Source organism: Homalodisca vitripennis, chromosome X, assembly GCF_021130785.1.
Source record: "Homalodisca vitripennis isolate AUS2020 chromosome X, UT_GWSS_2.1, whole genome shotgun sequence".
Classification (NCBI taxonomy): domain Eukaryota; kingdom Metazoa; phylum Arthropoda; class Insecta; order Hemiptera; family Cicadellidae; genus Homalodisca; species Homalodisca vitripennis.
The window spans coordinates 156,060,756-156,084,698 of record NC_060215.1 but is presented as its reverse complement, the minus strand read 5'-3'; the positions used below and the strand labels follow the sequence as shown (position 1 = coordinate 156,084,698).

General features: G+C 35.8%; 3 protein-coding genes across 4 annotated transcripts in view; 1 reads left to right on the top strand and 2 right to left on the bottom strand.

Moving 5' to 3' along the window:
• Positions 1–662, bottom strand: part of LOC124370049 (BTB/POZ domain-containing protein 17) — a 55,462-nt gene extending 54,800 nt beyond the window's left edge. Inside the window, exon 1 of the mRNA XM_046828368.1 lies at positions 415–662. Coding sequence (XP_046684324.1) covers positions 415–437 — 23 coding nt within the window. The 5' untranslated portion in view covers positions 438–662. The remainder of the gene's footprint in view (positions 1–414) is intronic.
• Positions 663–4,606: 3,944 nt separating this feature from the next.
• Positions 4,607–5,095, bottom strand: LOC124369687. The gene has a single exon (XM_046827739.1). The coding sequence runs from the start codon at positions 5,093–5,095 to the stop codon at positions 4,607–4,609; it is 489 nt and encodes a 162-aa protein (XP_046683695.1).
• A 7,301-nt stretch (positions 5,096–12,396) lies between these two features.
• The window catches only part of LOC124370048 (beta-chimaerin), a 45,635-nt gene continuing 34,088 nt past the window's right edge, over positions 12,397–23,943 (top strand). For both annotated transcript variants that reach the window (XR_006923142.1, XM_046828367.1), the window contains exons 1-4: positions 12,397–12,509; positions 18,158–18,214; positions 22,019–22,208; positions 23,620–23,784. Coding sequence is in view for 1 of the 2 variants with exons in the window: in XM_046828367.1 (XP_046684323.1) it covers positions 12,479–12,509; positions 18,158–18,214; positions 22,019–22,208; positions 23,620–23,784 (443 nt within the window). In the remaining variant the exon portion in view is untranslated. The remainder of the gene's footprint in view (positions 12,510–18,157; positions 18,215–22,018; positions 22,209–23,619; positions 23,785–23,943) is intronic.

Here is a 23,943-nt window from a genome sequence, read left to right as displayed (position 1 = left end):
TGACTTAAAATCATAACAAGACCATGTGATGCCCCTTGAACATTGAAACATTACTCTGCTGAGAAAATTAGTTTCACTTGTAATGTTCTATAAAGTCATTATTTGTCATTTCCACCCATTAAAACCTTGTATTGTTTTGGTGAAGAGGCATTAGAATTAGGTAAATAACGTAAAACTTCTATTTTGCCACACCGGCCATTAGTTTCACATTTACCAAGCTACTGTACTCAACTATAGATAGGCCTTTTATGAACTCCAGAGGATGAGTTCACATTCTTAAATAGCCATATTATTATAGAACAGGTTGAAAGGATAGTGAATTATTTATCACCTCTAAGTATTTTATACAAGTAGAGTGTAAAAGTAAGGAATAAATAACAAACAGTATTTGATTAAATAATAATATATACTAACCTCCCAACGACCCTCTCCAGCATAATTAGTGCACAAGAGACAACCAACTATCTCCCATCTTTCGAAAGCTCATTAAGAACTTCATAGTAAATAATAAAAACAAAAGTACATGAAACAACACTGTTAAAACCTTGTATCAAACCAACACTTAACAGATCAATTTACCACTTCAACAGCAAGAGCGCAACACGCCACCAGTCACTACACCAGTATCAAACGCCTCCTCTATCTGTCCACTTTTGCTGTACTCAAACGTCTCAAACTGAAAAGCCGATACAAAGGAGGAAGTGGCAGTGTATTTTTTTATGTTTGTGTAAATGGAGGCTTACGTTTATGACCATGTAGCTTCTCATCTACGCGATTAATGATTAAATGTTGACTGTTTAATCAGTCCTTGATTTTTACTAAAGAATCAACTTTTGCTACTTATAACTTATAATAAGAGGGGATTTGGATATATTAAGACATCAAGTTTGAAGTTAATAGTCGGAGCTGAGGTCACTGGATTAAATTGTTAGAAATTAACCGAGTTTTCATTATTTTAATCCTTTGGTAACTGAGTTCGAAGATACTCATATCAGAAGCTCCCAGTCGTAGGGAATATTGCAAAGGAGGGGGAAGAGGGATACTTGATACTTGATACTTTCTTTATTTATCCTGCCATGGTTTAGACCAATGGTCCACTCCACCACCATGACAGGCAACACATATTCATAATATGTTATACAATGTTTGAGCGGTAGCCTGATTTTACAAATTACAGTTTTTTATATCTATTATCTTATTCTATTTTATTATGTGTTATTAAACTCTTTTTCTACAACTATATTCTTATTTAAATCATATATATATATATATATATATATTATATATATATATATATATATATATATATATATATATATATATATATATATATATATATATATATATATATTTAATTTTATCACTTAAATATACCCTACTTACAGTTAAGTTCTATATTTTACTATTTGCTTTATATGTTTATTCAATACAAACATAATTTTTTTTTTCCTTTTTTTTTGTATGGTCTCAATTCTAAATTCCTATACGTGTAGGAAAAATTAATCTTACACAAGAAAGAATAATTTACACAGTATTGATGTACTATGAACTTATAATTCATATCTTTCTAAAAGTTTCATTTTGTATTTTCTTAACAAAGCTGCATTGCTTTCCCTATCACATTCCCGCAGTTCTCTTTCTAGTACATTCAATAATCTAATAGATGTCACTAAGAAGGACTTACTGTAGATAACATTTCTATGAATCGGAATTTGTAAAGTTATTCCTGAAAAACGAGTATTTCTAACATGTACATCAGTCATTCTTTTGTATCTTTCAAACAAATACACTGGTTGTTCATTTTTAAGTACTTTAACTGCCAATTTCATTATATTCAATTTCATCCGCTCCTTAATTTTCAATAAACCAAGGTCTTTATAATATGGTGTTACATGTTGATCCCACCTTAAATTATAGATATATCTTATGCATGCATTTTGCGCTTTCTGTAACTTATCAGTTAACTCATTATTTATGTCACAATAAGCTATATTTGCATAATCTAAAATAGGTAATACTAGTGTTGCTACTAGAAGCTTCTTAATATAAATTGGAGTATTAAAGCTCAATTTTCTAAATTTATACAAACACTGGAATACCCTCCGAACAATATAATTTACTTGTATACGCCACGATAAATCATTAGACATTCTTAAACCTAAATTGACAATTGAGCTCTCTAAATTTAAATGTACATTGTTTATCATCAAAGGTGTCAAACTGTTAACATCAATGTGAGGTAGCAACCTTGAGGATCCAAACAATACCGGCTTACACTTTGTTATATTAAGCTGTAATCCATGATCTTTACACCATGTATGTAATGTACCCAAATCCGCATTCATACAGTTAACAGCATCATTTACACATTGAATATTAGGCCTACTGTTTAAATATAACTGAATATCATCTGCATACATATACATCATATATTTACAAAATATAACAGAACTACCAATCTTATTCATGTATAAAGAAAAAAGCAAAGCAGAAAGTGTGGATCCCTGTGGAACACCTACAGAGTTATTCTTCCATTCTGAAAAATTTCCATTATTTGTTTTGATCCGCTGAAGTCTATTGGTCAAGTAATCTCGAAACCAATCAACCACGGCGGAACTAAAATTGTAAGATTCCAGAACAGACAATAATAAATTATGATTCACAGAGTCAAAGGCACGACTAAAATCAAGAAGCATTAATAATGTTATCTCTCTGTTATCAATAGCCTGTCTGATATCGTCTGATATTTTAACCAGTGCGGTTTGTGTACTGTAAAAGGATCGATAACCAGACTGATATTTATCTAAAATACTATTCCTAGTAACATAATTACAAATTTGGTCATAAACTATTTTATCTAATATCTTACCTAATACAATTAATATGTTTATAGGCCTATAGTCTTTACATTATGAAGGTGTTTTTATCTTTGCTAATGGTATAATAAGAGCTCTTTTCCACTGACATGGATAAACAGAATTATATAAAGAATAGTTAAAAATATGACACAACACAAACCAATTTTAAAAATCTAATATGTATTTCATCATTACCAACAGCATTAGACGATATATCTAACATCATTTTAGGAATTTCTTCTCTACGTATTACAGAAAAAATAAACATATCATCAATACCACTAAAGACACCTCTTTGACTTTTATAATAATCAATCAACTCTTCATTTATACTATGGCTAACACCACAGAAATAACTATTCAACTCATTTAGTTGTACAACTACATCTGACATAACATTAGCATTTTGATCAACTCCTTGACTGTTAATTACATTCCAAATATCTTTGCAATGCTTATCTGGTTTCAATAAAGAGTCAAAATGACGGTTTCTCGAGTCTCTTAATATACGTTTTACTTGATTTCTTAAGACTCTGTAATTTTCCCAAGTTATAGGATCTTTCGTCCTTATATATTGACTGTACAACTTATCCCTGTCTTTCATCATTGATTTTATTTGTGTATTTATCCAAGGGCAGGGAGTCCTTTTTGTTGAGATATTTCTTTCAGGTACATATTTATTAAATAAATTATTTAATTTATTAACAAATATATCTACCTTTGTATTTATATTGTCTACTGAGTAAACATCATCCCACGATAAAGTTTGACATTCTTGCCTTAATCTATTTACATCTGCATTTTTGAAATCTCTAATAACTTTCATGACCCTATTAGTACTATTTTTAACTCTAAGACATAGCTCTATGTATATTAAATCATGATAAGATATACCAGCTATAGATATTTGTCCGTACACATTTACTTTGTTCACGTCATTACAAATCAATAAGTCCAATAAGGTATCAGATGTAGGTAAATGGTGTGTTGGTTGTAATGGTAGAATAGTAAAATTAAAATTCTCAACTAAATTAATAAATTGCGTTTTATCTGGAAAAACTCTGTCTGTACTTAAGTCTATATTAAAATCTCCTATAAGTAATACATCTGAATAAGTAGGCAATAAATCCCCAATTATGTCAAAACAGTCCGATATATAACCTGCTTTCGGTGGTCTGTAAAAGGCACACAACAATAACTTCCATCCCAAAGCTACTTCTAAAATAATAAATTCAGGTTTCTTACAGTACAAGGATTGTGAGAAACTAATACTTTGTAATTAAAACATTTCTTAATATATATTCCAATTCCTCCACCCTCCTTACCCTCTCTGTCATGTCTTATGAAGTTAAAACCATCAATACTAAAAGGACTAGAAGCCAAAATGGGTTTCAGGAATGTTTCCGTAACCACAACTATATCAAAAATATTATCCTCAAATAAACTAAAAAAGGACTCTTTGTGCGCTCTTAGGTTTTCTACGTTGACATGAGCCACTTTCAAAAAACCTTTATTCTTATTACTAAATTTAGATTTTAAACTATTAATCTTTTCCCTATTATGCAGTTATAATCCACAATCACTCGCCATATATTATTATATGGAAGAAAGACATCAATATTTTAGCACATAATATTGTCAAAAAAAACACCATACTTACAACATGAAATTAAAACTAAGAAACAACTGATAAACTTATCATACCGAAGATAAACAAAACACAAAACTGAACTGTAAGACAAACACCATCATTTCAACTTTTCAAGGTCCTCTTCTCGCTTCACCTCAATTGCCGGATCTCCTTGATTTTTACGTAGGAAGATGCGTCCTCCGCTGACCCATACGAAAGTGTACTGTTTCTCACTGCGACACAGCCGCGCAGCTCGCAGCAACCTCCTCTTAGCCGGCGTCAGACTGTGGTTGATATAAATCACAGAAGAATTTCCCAGTAGAAAGCCAATGTCCCTGGTGTTCAAGTTCCTCTTACCTCTTCTTTTTTGTATAAACATGTGCATATCAATATTTCGCACAAAGCGAACTACTATACTCCCTGGGTTTTCAGATGCTCCAAATCTCGTTCTTATTCGATAACATTTGTCAACCATATTTTGATCAAAGGGGAAACTGATAGCCATAGACACCTTTTCAACCATTTCCATCACATTTTCTTTCTCCACAAATGGTATACCCTGAATTTCAACGGTATTTTCCCTTGAAGCCTGTTCAAGAATGTCCATTTTAAAAGTTAAATCCGATACAATTTTCTTGAGATTTACATTTTCCTGTCTTATGAAGTCAATGTCCTTAGATAATTCAGTAATTGATTTAACCGCATCATCAATTTTTCGACCATTTTCAACAATCCAATCCGCATATTTTTCCATAGAATCCTTAAAATCAGCGTTTGTCTTTTTGACCTCGTTTCTGAATGAAACTATCTCATTCATTATTAAAGACAGTGATACGATATCACCAGATAAGGCCTGCCCCGCAGCTGAAAATAGCTTATCAGATATCGGTTCCTGCATTCCTGGGATATCCTGAGCACACGGCTGACATTGCCAGGTTGCTTTAACTTTACCATATTCTTCCCTTGATTTAAATTCAGTTACGCATTTCAAATGAAACGATAAATTACATTTAACACACACACATTTATACGCATTGTGTGAAAATCCTTTGTTACAAGTCTGGCAACTTAATTTCTTATTAGTCCCTGTAGAGCTTGTGTCCGAATCAGTTTCTGAACCGCCTTTAACACTTTTGCTTGGAATCTTAGTACTTACAGATTTAACACCTACAGATCTAATAGGAGTATCGTCATCTTTCAACTGTTTTTGTAAATTGCACGAAACACATTTCCATCCAGAATTGGTATTCAATATATACTCATAGTCTTCGTCAGTAATTAGAAATTCCTTACCACTTTGTAAACAGCTTAGATTAAAAACAAGTGAACATTCAGTACACTTAAGTTTTTTCTCGTCTTTGTCAATAACACTATTACACTGATAACACTTCATAATGACTGAAAAACAGCAATAACAGCACAAAAGCCAATACAGTATAGAACAAGGCACAGAGCGTCCGACGAACGATGTGTACGCCACGGCCGCCAGGCTACTCCTGAGGGAGAGAGAGAGAGAGAGAGAGAGAGAGAGAGAGAGAGAGAGAGAAGAGAGAGAGAGAGAGAGAGAGAGAGAGTCCGAGGGTACTTCCATGAAAAGTTCTATAATCTACTGACAATAGATCAGCAGCCAACCCGCAGACAGGAACAAACTGAAATCTATCGCTAAGGTAGCTTGAGAACCACGCAAGGATGCCTCCACGAATTCCAATAGCGTCTAATTTGTTTATTAGTTTTTCTCCCTTTACCGATTCAAATGCTTTCTTGAGATCGATAAAAACAATGATAGAGCGATTATATATTGAAATATAAGCATTTATTTCTTTATTTAAATTACATCGTTTACATTTTTATCGCTTCTAAGCACATACTCACTTAAGATATTGTTTGGATTATGACTGAATACTCCCTGTTCTTTAATTATTCCCTCTAATATATTAGAAAATATGCAGAATAAAGAATTCGCCCTGAAGTTATTTTTGGAAGTAATTTCTATGGTAACTCCTTAGCCATTTTAAAAGTATTAAGTAAGACACATAATAAATTACTTACATTAATTATATGGTACGCGTATTCAGCGAAGGACCTGTGGAGTCGTAATTTAATGAGGTTGCCATCTATGTTTCCTGTGATGCTAGACCTTCTTTGCTAGACACCTCGTATTCTTCTTTGTTATCTAGTAAACGAATATTCAATTTTGAGATAACTAACTTCTCTAACCTTCTTTACCATAGGTGAAACACTGGAGTATGTGATGTATTTTTTTCCAAAGCTTAGCAGGAAAGTTGCAAGCTTTTTAAAGTAGTTGATCAAGTCTAAATATCTCTACTGCAAATAATTTTCATTTCTATTAAAATACAAGCAATGTTATATATTGCGGCGACTGGAGATTCATGAATTATTTCTAAAATAATTTTACTAAAATATATATATTTTACTAATATATTTACTAATATGGTTTTTTTTTTACTAAAATATTCGTAATGAGGCACGTCATAATTCAATATTTAATTGTTTTTTTGTACTTTTTGTGTAAGATCTAAGCAAAGTGGATAAAACAATGTTTTCTTTAAATAGCGTCTTCTTGGTAGACGTATGGTCTATTTCTTTACCCACATATGTTAACTATATTTAATCTGTTCATATCAATACTCTCAAAACATTTGCGTGGGTTCCATTTGCCCTGAATATTTTTCATATTACCGTACTTTAGCGGACTGAAAAATAATACAGTTAATTTGTACAATTGTTTTTGTTTACAACATGATCTAGTTTTCCACATGAATTGAAACCTCCTCTTCATTGAGGTTGGTCTCTTTTGCTAATTTATCGATTTTCTCGTTGCCCTCATGACCTATATAGTCGATGATTGTGTCCTTGTTGTCTTCATTGAGCTCTTGTGCTGTTGTGATGTGACTGGTGTCGTTGTAAAAAACTGTTTTGGGGAACATATAACCCAAGATGGCCGACAAGTAACATTTAAGTGAAAGTGACCTCTTAAAAAAGTGTAGTATTAGTAGTGTTTTAACCAACAAGTATTCCCAACTATACTCACGTCATTTGCAACTAACAACTGTAAGTCTGTTCCATAAGTATATAATAACAATTACTTACCAAGAACTCTGTAAAAGATAAATATCACAACTTCTCATACAAGTCAAGAGAACTGTTTCATATTGTATTATTGCAACACTCGACTCCTGAGCTACACCATCACCAGAGTAGCACAGCTGGCAGACAGACAGACAAACACCTGCGCTGACACTGCACTAGTGGCTCACATACCTACAGAACCTACATCAACTGTCCCCGCATAAACAACTGCCTACTGACTAACAGCTCTACATTGGCTGTTCTTACCATGCAATAAACAACAAAATTTGCTTCACTGGAATAAATACCAAACAATCTGACAATTTTTGAAAACCCAATATAAATATATTTTCTACTGAATGAAATGCCACTAACTAAGTATCCTTGTGGTGTATGTAGTATTAGGGTCAAATTTTCAGGGAAACAATGCACAGGTCACTGCAAATTGTGGTACCATGCAGGATGTATAGGTATAACTGATAATAAAACTTATAAAGATGTGCAAGTCAGATGTTGAATCCTGGATTTGTTTTGACTGTAAAACAGTTAAAGTTTCTGAAAACACCTTGGTCAAAGACAACTCTTATTTATTGATGACTAACAATCACGCGACCTCAGAGCTTGAAGAGGTGAAGTCAAAATTACAGAAACAAAAAACGCTAGATGAAGCTGACCTAGAGACTTACTTTGGCTGCAGAGGCTGGGAAAGCACTATTAAATGAAAATAACAAACTACGGCAATGTATCCAAACATACATGAGTGTAACTCCAAACTAGAGATTACCTTGGCTAGCATGGAAGCCAAAATGGAGGGTCTTCTAGCAGCTGAGGAAAAATATATAGAACAAATTGAAATTCTTCAAGAAAAACTGCACGACACACTATTAGAATTGGAAAAAAGTAAACAAAACCAATCAGAACTATAAAATATATTTGAATACCATGATTACACTCAAAACCAACTGCTCACACAATATTCACAAGAGATAACCAATCTTGAAAAATAAATTTTGAAGATGAATAATGAAGAAAATTGTTCACATGGAAGTGCCAACAAACTGCAAACCCCAAAATCTTATAAATCAACAGAAACCCAAACATACAATGACACCTTGACTACTATGTCAAACTCATAATTTCTCCTGGAACTAGCTAAGCTAAAACAGAGGCAAGATGAAGCAGATCTTAAGATTAGGGATCTTGCTGCTCAACTTAACAATAACTCCAAACGACGTGACAAAGAAAAACAGCCTCTAGTCTTGACTACTGTAAACAAAATAAAGAAACCCGCGTCACAGGGCCAGCCAAACACAAGCCTCAGAAAATTAAAAACTTTTAATGGAAAAGGCAATGTTTTCAGCATCTCCCTGCAGGTGGCACAAAGTAGACCATCAACTACTACTTTACAGGAAACAGGGTTAATTGCGGGAACAAATCCAACTCCGACTAAACAACTGCCAACAACAACACTGACAGAGGTATCCAGCCAATTGACAACTCTACAGGAAACAGGATTAACGGGGGAACCAGTCAAACCCCAACTAAAAAACTGACTACACCAACATTGACAAAGGTATCCAGCCAATTGACAACCCTACAGGCAACTGAACCTAGCCTCTCGACAACTCTACAGGCAACAGGATTAACGGAGGGAACCAGTCAAACCCCAACTAAAAAACTGTCTACACCAACATTGACAGAGGTATCCAGCCAAATGACAATCCTACAGGCAACAGAATCCCAGATTAACGGTTTGGACTTCACTCCAAGTGATGACGAGGACTTCAACATCATTGTAGTGGAGGCAGATGTTCACCACCCAAACCCAAAACCCCACTTTTAAAACTAGCAGACTAACTGACTGTCTAAAAACTCCATCTGCTCTCAACTGCAAACCACCCCTAAACTCAAAAACCTTAGCAGAGGACCAAACTCTAGATGACTTCTTTAGCGGTAATATAGCATTTTATAAAGAACATATGGCTGTAAACTATAACATCATGACAGATCATAACAAAAAAAACACAAATCTTTTAGAGAAAACACACAGGAAAAAAGCAAAACTGAAACATCCTCAGAAACCAAAAACCTTTACAAGAATTTTCATAAACTCCCAGCTGAAACAAAAAGTATAAACCCTCTAAAAAAGATAAAAATACTCAACGAAAATATTGACTCATTAATGAACAAGACAAACCAGCTTGACCACTTACTTTACACCACAAAACCTCTTATTGTAGTCTTAACAGAACATAGTCTAAAAGATTACCAACTTCTACATACCAAACTAAGAGACTACATATTAATTTGGAGGTTTCCCAGAAAGCTTTCGAGAAAAGGAGGAGTGGCCGTATACGCTCATGAATCACTTGGAAATGTAATAGAAAGTAAAGACACAAGCTATGAAGAACTGATTTGTGAACAATTTGCAGTCAATATTAAAGTGAAGAAGAAAACTGTATACCTTCTTCGCGTCTACAGACCTCCAAGTGCGAACCTTAAAGATACCCTGAATATAATCTCGACTACCTTAGACAAAATACCTACATGGAAATGCCCTACCATCATCATGGGAGACATAAATATAGACAAAATGCTGACACAAAACCAAAACAGAAACAAACTAGAAAATATGTTGAGCAGTCATAACATCGAAAGACTAGAGCTACCCCCAACTAGAGCCATCTCAACCTCAGCCACATCTATTAACATGGTATGCTCTAACTTAAACTCTAAAGACATCAACGTAGAAATCATTACTACAGGGCTGTCGGATCACAAAGCGCAAATCAGCACAATCAACGTCCAACCCCAGAACTTGAAACTCCCATCCTCAACACGTCGACAGTATAATCAAGAAAACCGCAATCAAATAAAAATTATACTGGTGTGACGTTTACAACAAAATAGAAGTTGATCAGGCATATGACAGCTTTAATAATACTTTAATTTTAGCCTTGAATACAGCATGTCCTACCAAAAAATTGAGGTCTAAGAAAAAAAGAAAATTTGGTGTAGTGATTGATGAGGATACACATACACTAAACCACAACTACTTACAAGCACTAGACAGAATGCTACTTCATGGTTTAGAAGAAAATAAAACAGAAACAGCTGCTAGAATAAGGGAATCCGACTTAAAACTGAACGAAAAGCGAAAAGAAATCACATCGAACTACATTCAAAACTGTGAAAACAAACAAAGAGCCCTTTGGGTGGTGATCAACTACGAAAGGTGTAAAAATACTAAAGATTCCAACAACCTTCAACTAATAGTCAAAAATGAACTGATTGAGGAGCCGCTTGAAATTGTTCAGCACTTCAATCAACACTTTGTCTTAGTGGTGGAGAAAACTCTTACTGCTGCTGGCCAGATACAACAAAGGCCACAACCAAATGAGCTAGAAACTGACTATGTTCCTGTCTTGGCTTTTCTACCGGTATCAGTCATCGAAGTAACAAACACCATATCTTCTCTTAAATCCAAACCGTCCTCTGGAATTGATGAAGTGTCCTCCATACTACTAAAACACTGTAAGGAAGAAATTGCACCTCCACTTACATTCATCATAAACCTATCTTTAACCCAAGGATTTTTTCCCAAAGCATTAAAACTAGCAAAAGTCTTTCCTAAACTCAAAAAGAATCCGAGCACCTCAATCGATAACTACCGCCCCATATCCCTCCTGTCAACAATATCCAAAGTAATTGAGAAAATTGTCCTTGTCAGACTCTTGAACCACCTGACAGTAAACATCATCACAAGCCAACAACATGGGTTCCTCAAAGGTAGATCAACAACTTCTGCCATAAATTTCACTGAGCTTGTGCTGAATGAAATAGAGGAAGGAACTACCATCATTGAAAAATGAAGCTAACTACCTAGGAATCACCATTGACAACAGTCTAACCTGGACTCCACATGTAGACCAACTCTGCAGAAAGCTCAGCAGTAGCCTATATGTATTAAAAAGAATAACAAAAATGAGCAATCTGGACACAGCAAAAGCTGCTTATTTCACACTCTTTGAAGCACATCTAAGATATGGATTAGTGGTATGGGGAAACTCTTCCATCGGGAATCTCCAACGGGTACTAATACTTCAAAAGAAAGCTGTGAGAACATTGGCAGGACTAGGCCCAAGGGCTACTTGACGGCAAGCTTTTCAAAATCTTAAAATTTTGACTGTGATATCTCTGTTTGTGACAGAAGTGATATGCTATGCTGTCTCACAGAACATTACAAGGGTGGCAGAAATGCACCATTACAACACCCGGACCGCCATGAACCATGCTCTGCCAATTCATCGCCTTGCTTTTTACGAGAGGAAGCCAAGCTACGCAGGACCTAAACTCTTCAATATTCTTTCAGACCATCTGAAAATAAACAGTGGACAGAAATACTTCAAGAAGAAACTCAAGAATGGTTTCTACAGAGGACATTTTACTCCCTTGAAAAAATTTATAAACTGCAGGAACCATTAATCATAGTGCTTAAAATGGTTTATCCACTGTTTTCTACATTGTTGACTAATATTCTAAATTATTACCTTTACCTACTTGACGCCAATTCTGTAACTCTATGTACATGAATAAAGAAACTGGCTATTGTCTATTGTCCAGTTTAGTTTTTGACACAATATCTGACAACACTGTTGTCACACGACACTTTTTCATTTTATAATTTAATTCTATACAACAATTTTCACATGCAACAGTAAAGTTAAGCTCTGACAACTTTTTTTACAAAAACTAGAAACCTTTTGTCGTTTTTGTGGTACTTGGCTTTGACTCTCTGGTTGTCTGTGATGGAGCATTTGAAAAAGGTGATTTATGTTTAGTTTTGTTATTGGTTAATGATGTAAAGTTAGGTTATGTCAAGGTTGTTAACCTATATTACATGCTGATGAGTACGCTAAATTCAATTGATGGTAATGTTTATTTTAAGTTATTTTTAATTAGGTGAAATATTAAGGTGGGTTTACACTATGCAACAAAATCTGCTAAATGTTACATTTAGCACAAGTTATATAACATCAACTAAAAATTACTTATAGCAGAATTTGCTACATATAACATTAAAAAAATGGTATGAATTAGCTACACAAGTAGAAAATTCAGTTTTAAAAGTACTACATATAACATGTTATATCTAGCAGATTCTGCAACATTTAGCATAACCCATCCATGCAGAGTCTGTAAAGATTTAAGATCCAAGAAACCCATCTAGGTTTTGCTAGATGTGGAAATGTTATACACAGTATTTTCGGCTAGCATCTGCTTCATGTAGCATGTTCTGTCAGTTAAGCGGAAGCCAAACAAGCGTGAACATCATGCGTGATTTGTGTACTATCTTTGTCTTGTGGATCGTTTTGAAGTGGAAGTTTATGACGGTGTGTAAGACAGAGACAGAATTACTAATTTAATTGGCCTTTTCCAGTCCAGTTCGCCACTGGCTAAAAGCCGAGTCACTGCTAACTTCTAGCGAACAGGAATGACATCTCTGAATTAATCTTTTCCCCAAGTCTTGCGACTCATTATAAAAATGGCATACTCTAAATCTTCACTGGTCATTTGCAAGAAATGTTTGCAGCCACCGTCACATCTTATTTCAGATCTCAATTAAGGTTTATTTGTATCAACATCATCATCGAGATATTTCAGCACGTCAGTTCCTCTACACCTCACTCTTGCAGCAAACAAAAGCTGAAAAGAGCTGAGTCAGCTCTGTTCCCTCCTGTGACTGGCCAAGTATCACACCGTAGGCACTACATTTTTTTTCTTCATTTCCGTTACTGGAAGCAGTTGCTATATCTAGCACGTAGCATCACAAAAGTCTCCGATCCAAAATGTTATATAATATTTGTTGTATGTGACATATAGTATTTGATTCATGTAACATATAGCAGGATTAAAAAGTACTGAATTAGAATGTAATACTGTATAACATTTGATACTAAGTGTAAACCCACTTTTAGTACAATTCTTTCTGCAACATAGAATCAAGATTCTTTACTGTCACAAATATATATTTTCAAAATTTCTAGTACTGCTGGGAAAACGGGTGATATTTTTATTAGGAAGAAAATAAAAAAAGAATTATGTATGTTACGTAATGCTTTCCATCTAGGCTATATACCCCATCTTATTCTAATCAGCATTGACGATAACAATAATAAATAATAACAGAACATAGACAATCAGTTTTAATATAATCACCTTATCGTAATGTGTATTTCTTTTGGTTTAGACCAATACTTAAATTAATCAGTTGTCCCCAAATTTTTTCAATATATTTTTTACTTATTGATAATTTGATCGTCCAAAATCCTGACTAGACATCCAATTTAGTAAATGTCTTAAGAGTTTTCAATCTGACTAAGGGTTTCTTCCAAATCTCATAAAATAGCTTTAGGATAGTTAACTTTTCTATTTAATTCTGCATTATAGACAGAATCTCCCATTGAGCTTCATTACTGGTACTATTGGTTCACACCAATCTGTTTTAAGTCTCTATTATTAGAATGAATATGTTTCTCGGAGCGTGATTTGAATATAGTTGATTATTTTTAAAATATGAATATTTATTCCCCAAAATAGTACCCAGACCTGTGAAAAGCTTAGGATAAATGTACAACAGTGAGCCTATTGTGATAAAATTTACCCAACATGCTGATTTGGTGTTCTTATCAAAATCATGTTTAACCCCTAAACGTTATATATTATTAGGTTTTCATTTGTATTTTAAGTTTTAAATTCATTTCAATATACAGATTTTTAGCTTTAATTTCATTTAATTTTGTATAGGTTGAGCAATTTTGTTTTTTCTGTTTAAGTATAAGTTAATAATGTACTGTACTTGTATCAAAATATTGTAAATTTACTGTATATGATATGAGATTGAGTGGTAGGGAGGGCTTGATAGTCCTAACTCCGCCTCTTTGATAAAGGCAGTTTTCATTTTATAGAAAAAAGTATTGTAGGTACCTTGATTTTATTAATTAAAAAAAACCTATATCAAAAGTTTAATACAAAACAATAAAGAAGGTGAATTAAAAATAAGCTTAAAAAATAAGTATTTTTTCTCATTTTTAACTGGTCGTTTTTAAAGGGGTTAAACTTTTGATAGCGGGGATTCTAACAGTGGCTCGTTTAAACTTGAAACGACATAAACCTTTTCTTGTATTTGTCTCTCACAGTATTTTTTGTCAGCAATAAACATACCCACAACATGCAATAAAAACCTCATGTCTGCATTCTTTAATATATACAATCTTGTTTTGTCGGGTTCGTTTTTACAATATCTGACAGAAAAACCATCACTTCTGTTTCTGAATCAATTTTAACTCTCAATAATTTTATATCAATGAATATTTGTATGTACCTAGGAAAGGGGCTGTTCAGTTCACATCTACTGGTCCTGATTATGCAACTGTAGTTTTCCTCTAACTCAACTCATTTTACTGTAGTATTCCATTTACTTTCTTGATATTTTAGTGGCTTTGGTATTTGATTTTTTTAATACATAAAACACTGAGGTTATTAATGCCCGTTATTGAGTTTCGTTAATTAGTACTTGCTTATGCAGTGCCCTCTTCCACAATGCCAAAGATTGTACAACGCTCCCTTAATATCAGGGCAGTTAAAAAGCAGGTGTTCAGCAGTTCTCTCCTGCTCAATGACATAATCTACAGAGCGGAATATTCCTAAAATTGCTGGCTCTAAGAAAATATTCCTCAGCTGCCCATGCCCCATAATCAGACTCACGATCTGAGAAGACAGCGAGTTGTGTAAGGAGAGGTAATCAGACTCTACCCTGCAAAAAGATGACTGTAGAACCTACCTACTCATCCTTATACCCTTATGCAATTCCCACCTTTTCACATGTTCAGTGTGTACCTACCTCAAGATGGCTAAAGAAAATTCATACCTATGAATTTCACAGGACAGTTGAGACCCTATCATATTAACCGAACAACCCTGGTTAGCCAAGGGATGGATCATAAGTAACAAAAGCTGTTACAAAAATAGTGGCCTCCGGATAATACCAAAGTACCGAAACCCGATATATATTACTTGAAGTGCATTCGTGTCCACAACCAACTAGGAGTAACGTTCGATCTAATTTTCTCTTCTAGTCCCAACATCACAGTCACAGAGAAAACTCATCTTTTGTCCCGGCTGTTATTCACTATCCTACTTTGTTTGCAACCTTCTCCCTAAATTATAACCGTGATGCAAACAGAAATACCTTTTCTTTGACTTCAGAAGATGCGATTTGGCCTTAATCATGCATGACCTCCAGGAATTCAATTTGGCTCCTATTGATAGCTTACTTAATATTAATGAAATGTTCAACTACTTTTGATTTTCACTGAGTGAACTATTTGCTGAGTTCTTTGCTTCATTTTATATCCCATCTGCTACTCCAACAGCTGCTTTCACCCATAATGATAACTCCTCTCTGGCAGGTTTTCTGCTCACAAAAACAGATTTGCTTAAAACACTTAGTGAACTTGACGGATCCAAAGGATGTACACCTGATCTTATTCCTCCTTGTGAAGCATTGCAAAGATCTTCTTGTTGGCCCACTTCTTAAAGCTTTTCAATTTATCTCTTACTAGTGGTATTTTTCTTAATGAATTGAAGCAGTGCTAAATCGTTTCAATTCACGAGTCAGGAGCCAAAGAGGATGTTCTAAATTGTCCTATGGTTATTCTGCCTAAGCTATCTAAGTATTTTGCGAAGCTGCTGCTATCATTTACTTTTTCCATGTTAAGATTTCACCCTCAAAACACGAATTCATGCCTCAAAGATCTCTACATCTAATCAAGTTTCTTTCCAGACAAAGATTTTGTCTGCTTTTGACGATAGGATTTAACTTGATGTCATCTATTTGGACATTGACAAAGCCTTTGACAGAGTAAGCCATCTCCACCTCCCTTAAGACGTATGGTATCTCAGGACCTCTCCTGGCTTGGCTACAGAGTTATATAGAAGAAATAAGACTGCATGTTCGCTTTTGTGGAGCAACATCCTCTGTCATTTATGCTACTTCAGAGGTACCTCAAGGCATCTTGGACCCCTTCTGTTTAACATCTTCATAAATGACATCATTGGCATTACCGGATTGGATTGTTTTCTTTTTGCAAATGACATAAAGTTATTTAGAAGGGTGACTTCTGTAAATGACTGCCTTGATCTTCAGAAAAGCCTAACTGAAATTGAAAAAATGGTGTGTCATGAAATGGATGGATCATATCAAGAAATGATTTAGTGTCTCTTTCTATTGTATAAATAGGCCTTTTCTGTTCCAATACTCTTTACAGAATCAACATCTCAGTTGCTCGGTCTTGGCAGAGGGTTTTGGTGTATTGATGACTGAATCTCTATGTCCCAGCGAATATGTACACATTTGCTCCAAAGCCTACACGTCACTCGGATTGATCCGACACATTTTCTCAAGCACTCAGGATCCCAATATAATGAAGATTCTGTACTGTGCCCTCGGTCTACCTATTCTGGATTATGCTTCAGCGGTCTGGTCACCTTGATCAATGAAATTCAGGACGTGCAAGATCGCTTACTACGAATGGTCAGTACAAGACTTGGTCTGTTCTATAGAGAAGTTCCTGTCACAGATTGCAGATAATCTCAGCCTCCAGTCAACCTTGTTAACAAGGATTGGATGCTGTCTTTCTTAATAAATTGTTTAATAACCAGATCGACTCCCCTGAGCTCCTTGGTGCCATAAACTTTAGTTGTCTTCTTGGAACACATTCAAGAGATGCTCTTTTGGCAACGTAACACAATGACAAACTACCTTCAAAACTCCAACCTGGACCAAATCCAATGCTTGGGCGTGTATTTAAATTTATATTCTAATGTATGTTTTTAGGCATATTTGATCAAACTATGTCTTTGTCAATATATTTTTATGTGGGATGACAATGAAAGATTTTTGATTAGTTCATCTAAATGTTAATAACTTAAATCTTAACAATTTATCTTCAATTCTTCTTTAAGTCAATTAATCGGTTTTATATTAAAAAATTCCACAAAAGAATATAAAGACAATTTAGTTTGGATCCTACTGACGTCCAGGAGCAGTACATCACAAACCGCCTAGTTAAAGTGGCCATACAGTTAGCCTAGTGATATTAAAGAAAGATAATTAATTTACAGCTCATATCTTACTCGAGTATAAACTATGTATTCATTGTTATTCACACTTAACTGACATGTAGATACAAATTAGTTGCTGTGTGATGCTGATTTTATGATGTGTTCTGTAATACCAGTCATATTCTATATAAAGTATAGGACACAACTAAATAAAAACTCTTTGTGGTGATTTTGGCATGAAACCACTGAAAATTTTGTTTAAATTTATAATTAATTACAAACACATTGTGAATCTCCATATAAGAGAACACTAAAATTATAATTGATATTTTTGGTGCCTATATAAACAAACATTAAGATCGAATAATATAAAACTTGTTTTAGATTATATGATTCTAAAAATAAGCAGTAGGCCTAATTCTTTTCAATTAATTCAATAATTTAACTTTTTCAGGGGTTCCTCGAACACCGGAAGCCAGCTCTCCTGTGATTCCAGTTTGGAAACCAGACTGTAAGAACAATGCTCTATACACTTATAGTTTTAGTTCAATTACATAATTATATACAAACCTTTAATAATCTTGTACGAGCTAAATGTGTTTCTGATTTATAAAGATAAAACTTTGCATTTTTGCATAGAGCCTAACATTTTCTTTTTGATCAGTGAGTGATACTTCTCAGGCAAAAGTCTATAAGCAGTCTTGTGTTATTGGTGGATATAGTGAAAATATAAGTTTTTGAAGTGGCCTACACCCATCCAAATGTCCCGGAGTGATACTGTTCTGTTAAATTTTCACACCGAAAAGTTATATAAGACAATAGACATAGTCATAACATGAGATACAACTGCCTACAGAAATAAAAATAAGGCCTTCTTGTATCATAACATAAATCAGGCAAAGTGTTCTTCAGACCTATAGAGTTACAGTCTTAAGTATGTCTCTAATTTCAACAAGACATAAATTTGTTTCCATATTTTGAGGTTCGGCTCTACCAAACACAAACACTGACACTTAAGATACACTACAGCAGCTACAGTGGCACTGACACTTAATATAGACTACAGCACTACAGTGGCACTGACACTTAAAATTCACTGTAGCAGCTAAAGTGGTACTGACACTAAAGATTCACTATAGCAACTACAGTGACACTGACACTTAAAATTCACTATAGCAGCTACAGTGGCACTGACACTTAGATACACTACAGCAGCTACAGTGGCACTGACACTTAGATACACTACAGCAGCTACAGTGGCACTGACACTTAGATACACTACAGCAGCTACAGTGGCACTGACACTTAAGATACACTACAGCAGCTACAGTGGCACTGACACTTAGATACACTACAGCAGCTACAGTGGCACTGACACTTAGATACACTACAGCAGCTACAGTGGCACTGACACTTAGATACACTACAGCAGCTACAGTGGCACTGACACTTAGATACACTACAGCAGCTACAGTGGCACTGACACTTAGATACACTACAGCAGCTACAGTGGCACTGACACTTAGATACACTACAGCAGCTACAGTGGCACTGACACTTAGATACACTACAGCAGCTACAGTGGCACTGACACTTAGATACACTACAGCAGCTACAGTGGCACTGACACTTAGATACACTACAGCAGCTACAGTGGCACTGACACTTAGATACACTACAGCAGCTACAGTGGCACTGACACTTAGATACACTACAGCAGCTACAGTGGCACTGACACTTAGATACACTACAGCAGCTACAGTGGCACTGACACTTAGATACACTACAGCAGCTACAGTGGCACTGACACTTAGATACACTACAGCAGCTACAGTGGCACTGACACTTAGATACACTATAGCAGCTACAGTGGCACTGACACTTAAGATACACTACAGCAGCTACAGTGGCACTGACACTTAGATACACTATAGCAGCTACAGTGGCACTGACACTTAGATACACTATAGCAGCTACAGTGGCACTGACACTTAGATACACTACAGCAGCTACAGTGGCACTGACACTTAGATACACTACAGCAGCTACAGTGGCACTGACACTTAGATACACTACAGCAGCTACAGTGGCACTGACGCTTAAGATACACTATAGCAAATGCCCAATTCAATGGTTGGTCTGGTGAGCTGAGGGACAGGAATTGGTCATAAACCTTTGGCCACCTATAATAGTCCTCAAAGTTGAGTGGACAATCACATAAGTTCAAATCGAGTTCAAAGAGTTAAGGCTTTGAAAAGTCATATTTCTGTATGATAATTAGCAGTAGATAAAAAAGTTTAATACCTACATAAATTAACTTACTTTTTGATTTTGGTTTGAATTATAATTAGTTTTTGTTTCTTATATTATAACTACATGAAATAATAACTTCACGACATGTGTAATAACTTCATGTTGAGTTCCTTAACAACAGCGATGTGATTTGAAACTATCATGTTTCCCATGACGGGTGACACCTCAATCGAAACGAGAATAATCTTTAGGGGATATCATTTTACAGTCATTGAAAATAGTCCACGAGGCCTGTCGCTTCTGGTGTATAAGATAAAAATATAAGGCAATGTTAGATTTCCTTTGGTAATGAATTAATCATTAAGGAATCTCCGTGGCTAACTTCTACAATGGCTCTTAATCTTTCTTTTGCCACAGAAAGATTTTCTTGGCAGCAGCTGAATTACTCAGAGAGACAGACCATACAGGCTTCAAGGCCTTTTGCGCATTCCGGAAGCACACAATGAGGCCCATCAGTCTATGGTTTCAGCAGTTCTACAAACCACAGAAAAAGCCGATCAGGTCCTCCTGGGGAAATTTGCCACCCTTCTCCAAACGACCAAAGATGGTATACAGCTCCCATGGTATTGCAGGACAATCAAAGAGCGGGTGTTCGGCAGTTTCCTCCATCGCACATTTTACAGAGCGCATACTCCCGAAGGATACTGACTCTTTGAATATGCTTCCCCAGATGACCTTGCCCTGTAATCAGAACCCCAAGAAGACACCAATCTACTTAGTGAGAGATGGTCACACGCCACCCTAGGGGAAGGTGACTGTAGATCCATTCTGCTTATTCTCGGACTCGGATGCAGCCTCCACCTTCTCTCATGTTCAGTATGAACCCATTTCAAGACAGCCCCATAGGATTTACACCTAGAAATGCCACAGAACGGTTGAGGTCCCATTATATTGGACGTTGAGCCTAAGTTGGCCAGGGTATCAGCTCTTTCATTCCCAGAGATACCCTCATGACCAGGAACCTAACAGTCACATTGTTGGTTCTGGCAAGGGAAGAAACAACTTGATAGCAATCCCAGACCAGTTGGAGTTGAACACACAAGAGTCCAACACCTTTAATGCTGCCTGGCTATCTGTGAAAATGCTAATCGTCTTACTCCTATATCGCAGACTAAGATTCTCACAAGCACAATGGCTGTGACTACCACCTCACACCTTGTTCAGAGCAACATTGGTCAGTTCCGTGGCTGTTGTGTTGAACTTGTTGCTCACAAGAATCACAATGTCATCTGCATACCCCTGTGCAAAGACACCACTGTTGTTCAAAGACACCAACAGGTTGTCCACAACTAGGTTCCACAGAAGAGGAGAAAAGATTCCACCCTGGGGATAGCCCCTCGTAGTCCTTGCACTGATGCTTGCTCCCATAAGAGTGCTTGTTAACCAGCCTGTCTGTGAGCAAGGCTCTTATCCAGTCACATATTTAACCATCAATACCACGTCTCGAGACCGCATTGACAATCACCGGAGTGCCTATATTCTCAATCCTGTATACCAGTTGATGCAGGGCTGAATCGCATGTTCTTCCTGGAGTGTTTGGTTCTGTTTGTTTTCATTAGAATTATTGACATTTTGTCAGAGGGTCATAAAAAAGCTACATGACTTATCACATATCACAATTTTGAAAAATGTTTGAGTAATGTTCATCTGTTATATAAATCGAATCACTGGACATGGCACTTCTCAGTATGCTTTGTTCTTCTAAAGTGTTTCAGGTAGTGATTTATCAAACCACACAGGGGTTGAGATGGCACACTGCTCTAAAGACGTTATTTCATTATGTCAAATATAATCTGTTATAAAAATCCACCTAATATGATGAATAAAGGAAACAATATTACAAATTACCTGTAGTAAAAAAGAATTCTAGATGATTTACACTATTTGATCCACTACTGACCACATGGAGAAACATTTCTCTTTACAATAACGATTCCAAGAGGTTTTTGACTACGTCTTGTGTGATCCTCTGACCTTACAAGGATATATTGTATGTTGCCAGTGTACAGGATACAGCAGGAGGCTCCACGGCCCAGAGCTGTCGTGTGTGGCTGGTCGGTAGCTCACACGCCTCCTGAGTACGGGAATGTCTTTCACGGAGCTCTGTCTCATGGAGAAGCTGCCTCCATCCTGAGCCAAGACGGAGATTACTTGGTGCGCCTCAGTGGTCACATCTACACACTTTCACTCAGGCAAGTTTTACCTTACAGTGTGACACTATCTTCTGGAGTTGGAGTTTCATTACAGGTTAAGGATTTCCGTAGTTTAAAACAAATAAACTTATATATATATATATATTGGCACGATTTTAACTAGAAACATTTAACTGAATGAACCAATTGAGGAAATGCTTCTAGAACAGGAAAACAAATTTTGAGTAGAGCTCTTGGAAAGCAGTGAATACAATTTGGTTACAAACAATACAATTCATTGCTTAATGTTTGTTATTGACAATGGAATGTTTGAAAGGATAATACGATATCGGACATTTGTAATTGTTACATGTTACAGAATGTATAACACAGTGTGTTAACAAAATGTGTTATACATTTTATAACATATAACAATGGAAAATATCTGAAATCTAACAAAACAATATCAAGGAGTACTCTCAACTCATATTATTATGTAAAAAGTGTTAAATAAAAATATTATAAAATTCTGAAAGTTATTGATGTAGTTCAAGTTCGAGGAATTCCTTCAAGGAGTAAGCTGGCCTGTCTATCAGCCATTTATGTAGTTTTTTTTTTAGTTTCTTTCCCTTCAGTGACTTTAGTAATTGTGTTAGACCATTGTGGAGTTTCCGGCCGATGTAAGATGGTTTTCTAGTGTACTGGGTAGTGTGGTGTGCTGGCAGAATGAAGTCGCTTCCTCGCCTGGTGTTGTAGGTGTGGGTACTTGTACCTATTGGTAGATCTGTCTCGTTCACCCTCAGGATTACTGCTTTAATGTAGAGGTTTACGACAGTCAAAATCCCAAGCGATCTGAAAGCTTCCCTGCAACTGTCTAAGGGTTTAAGGTTGGCAAGTATCCGTATGACTCTTTTTTGCAACATCAATATTCTGCGTAGGTTGCTTTCAGAAGTCCGGAGGGTTGTATTATGTGTGTGTGGCCTTGTTGTGTGGGGAGCCAAACAACAAGGCCACACACACATTTTACACACACATACACTAAACAATTTTTATATATATATATATATATATACTTGTCAAGGGTTTAATAACCACTGGATTCTACAGCCACATGACGTAGGTCTTCTGGAAATGGTCAGGCTTGCTCAATCTATTTTGGTGTTCAGCTCATTGGAGTGGTTGATTAATCAACACGTCAGAAGGAAGTCGGATAGGTTTTTATTGACTCATCAACCTATTTTGCTGCAACCAGCTTGAACACCACTTACCAATAAACTGATACCAGTATGCAATAAGTAGAAATGGACCATTTTTATTTCAGCTAATAATAAGAGTATGTCAATGTTATTAACTGGCACTGCTTGTGACAGTGCTTAGCCACCCAACAATAACTTTATTACCAAACGGCTCTGTGTACTTGTAAAATACATTACGTTCCTCTGGTGGTACAATGACATCTGATGGTTTTCAGGTTCAAAGGCAAGGTGAAACATTACAAACTGTACTATGATGGTCAGCACTATGTCAAGGACAAGAGGTTTGGGACTCTGGCAGAACTGGTTGCTGATGGGTTGCTTACTCTGCATATGGAGTGTGAAGCAGGCCCTTACATAGTCCTCATGTCCGACATGGTCAGGTAACGTTTAACCCACACCAAGCTTTACAAACATTACAAACTGTACTATGATGGTCAGCACTATGTCAAGAACAAGAGGTTTGGGACTCTGGCAGAACTGGTTGCTGATGGGTTGCTTACTCTGCTTATGGAGTGTGAAGCAGGCCCTTACATAGTCCT

Bases quoted from the DNA above. Each gene is read 5' to 3' on its own strand.
- LOC124369687 (XM_046827739.1), bottom strand. From the start codon at position 5,095: ATGGACATTCTTGAACAGGCTTCAAGGGAAAATACCGTTGAAATTCAG.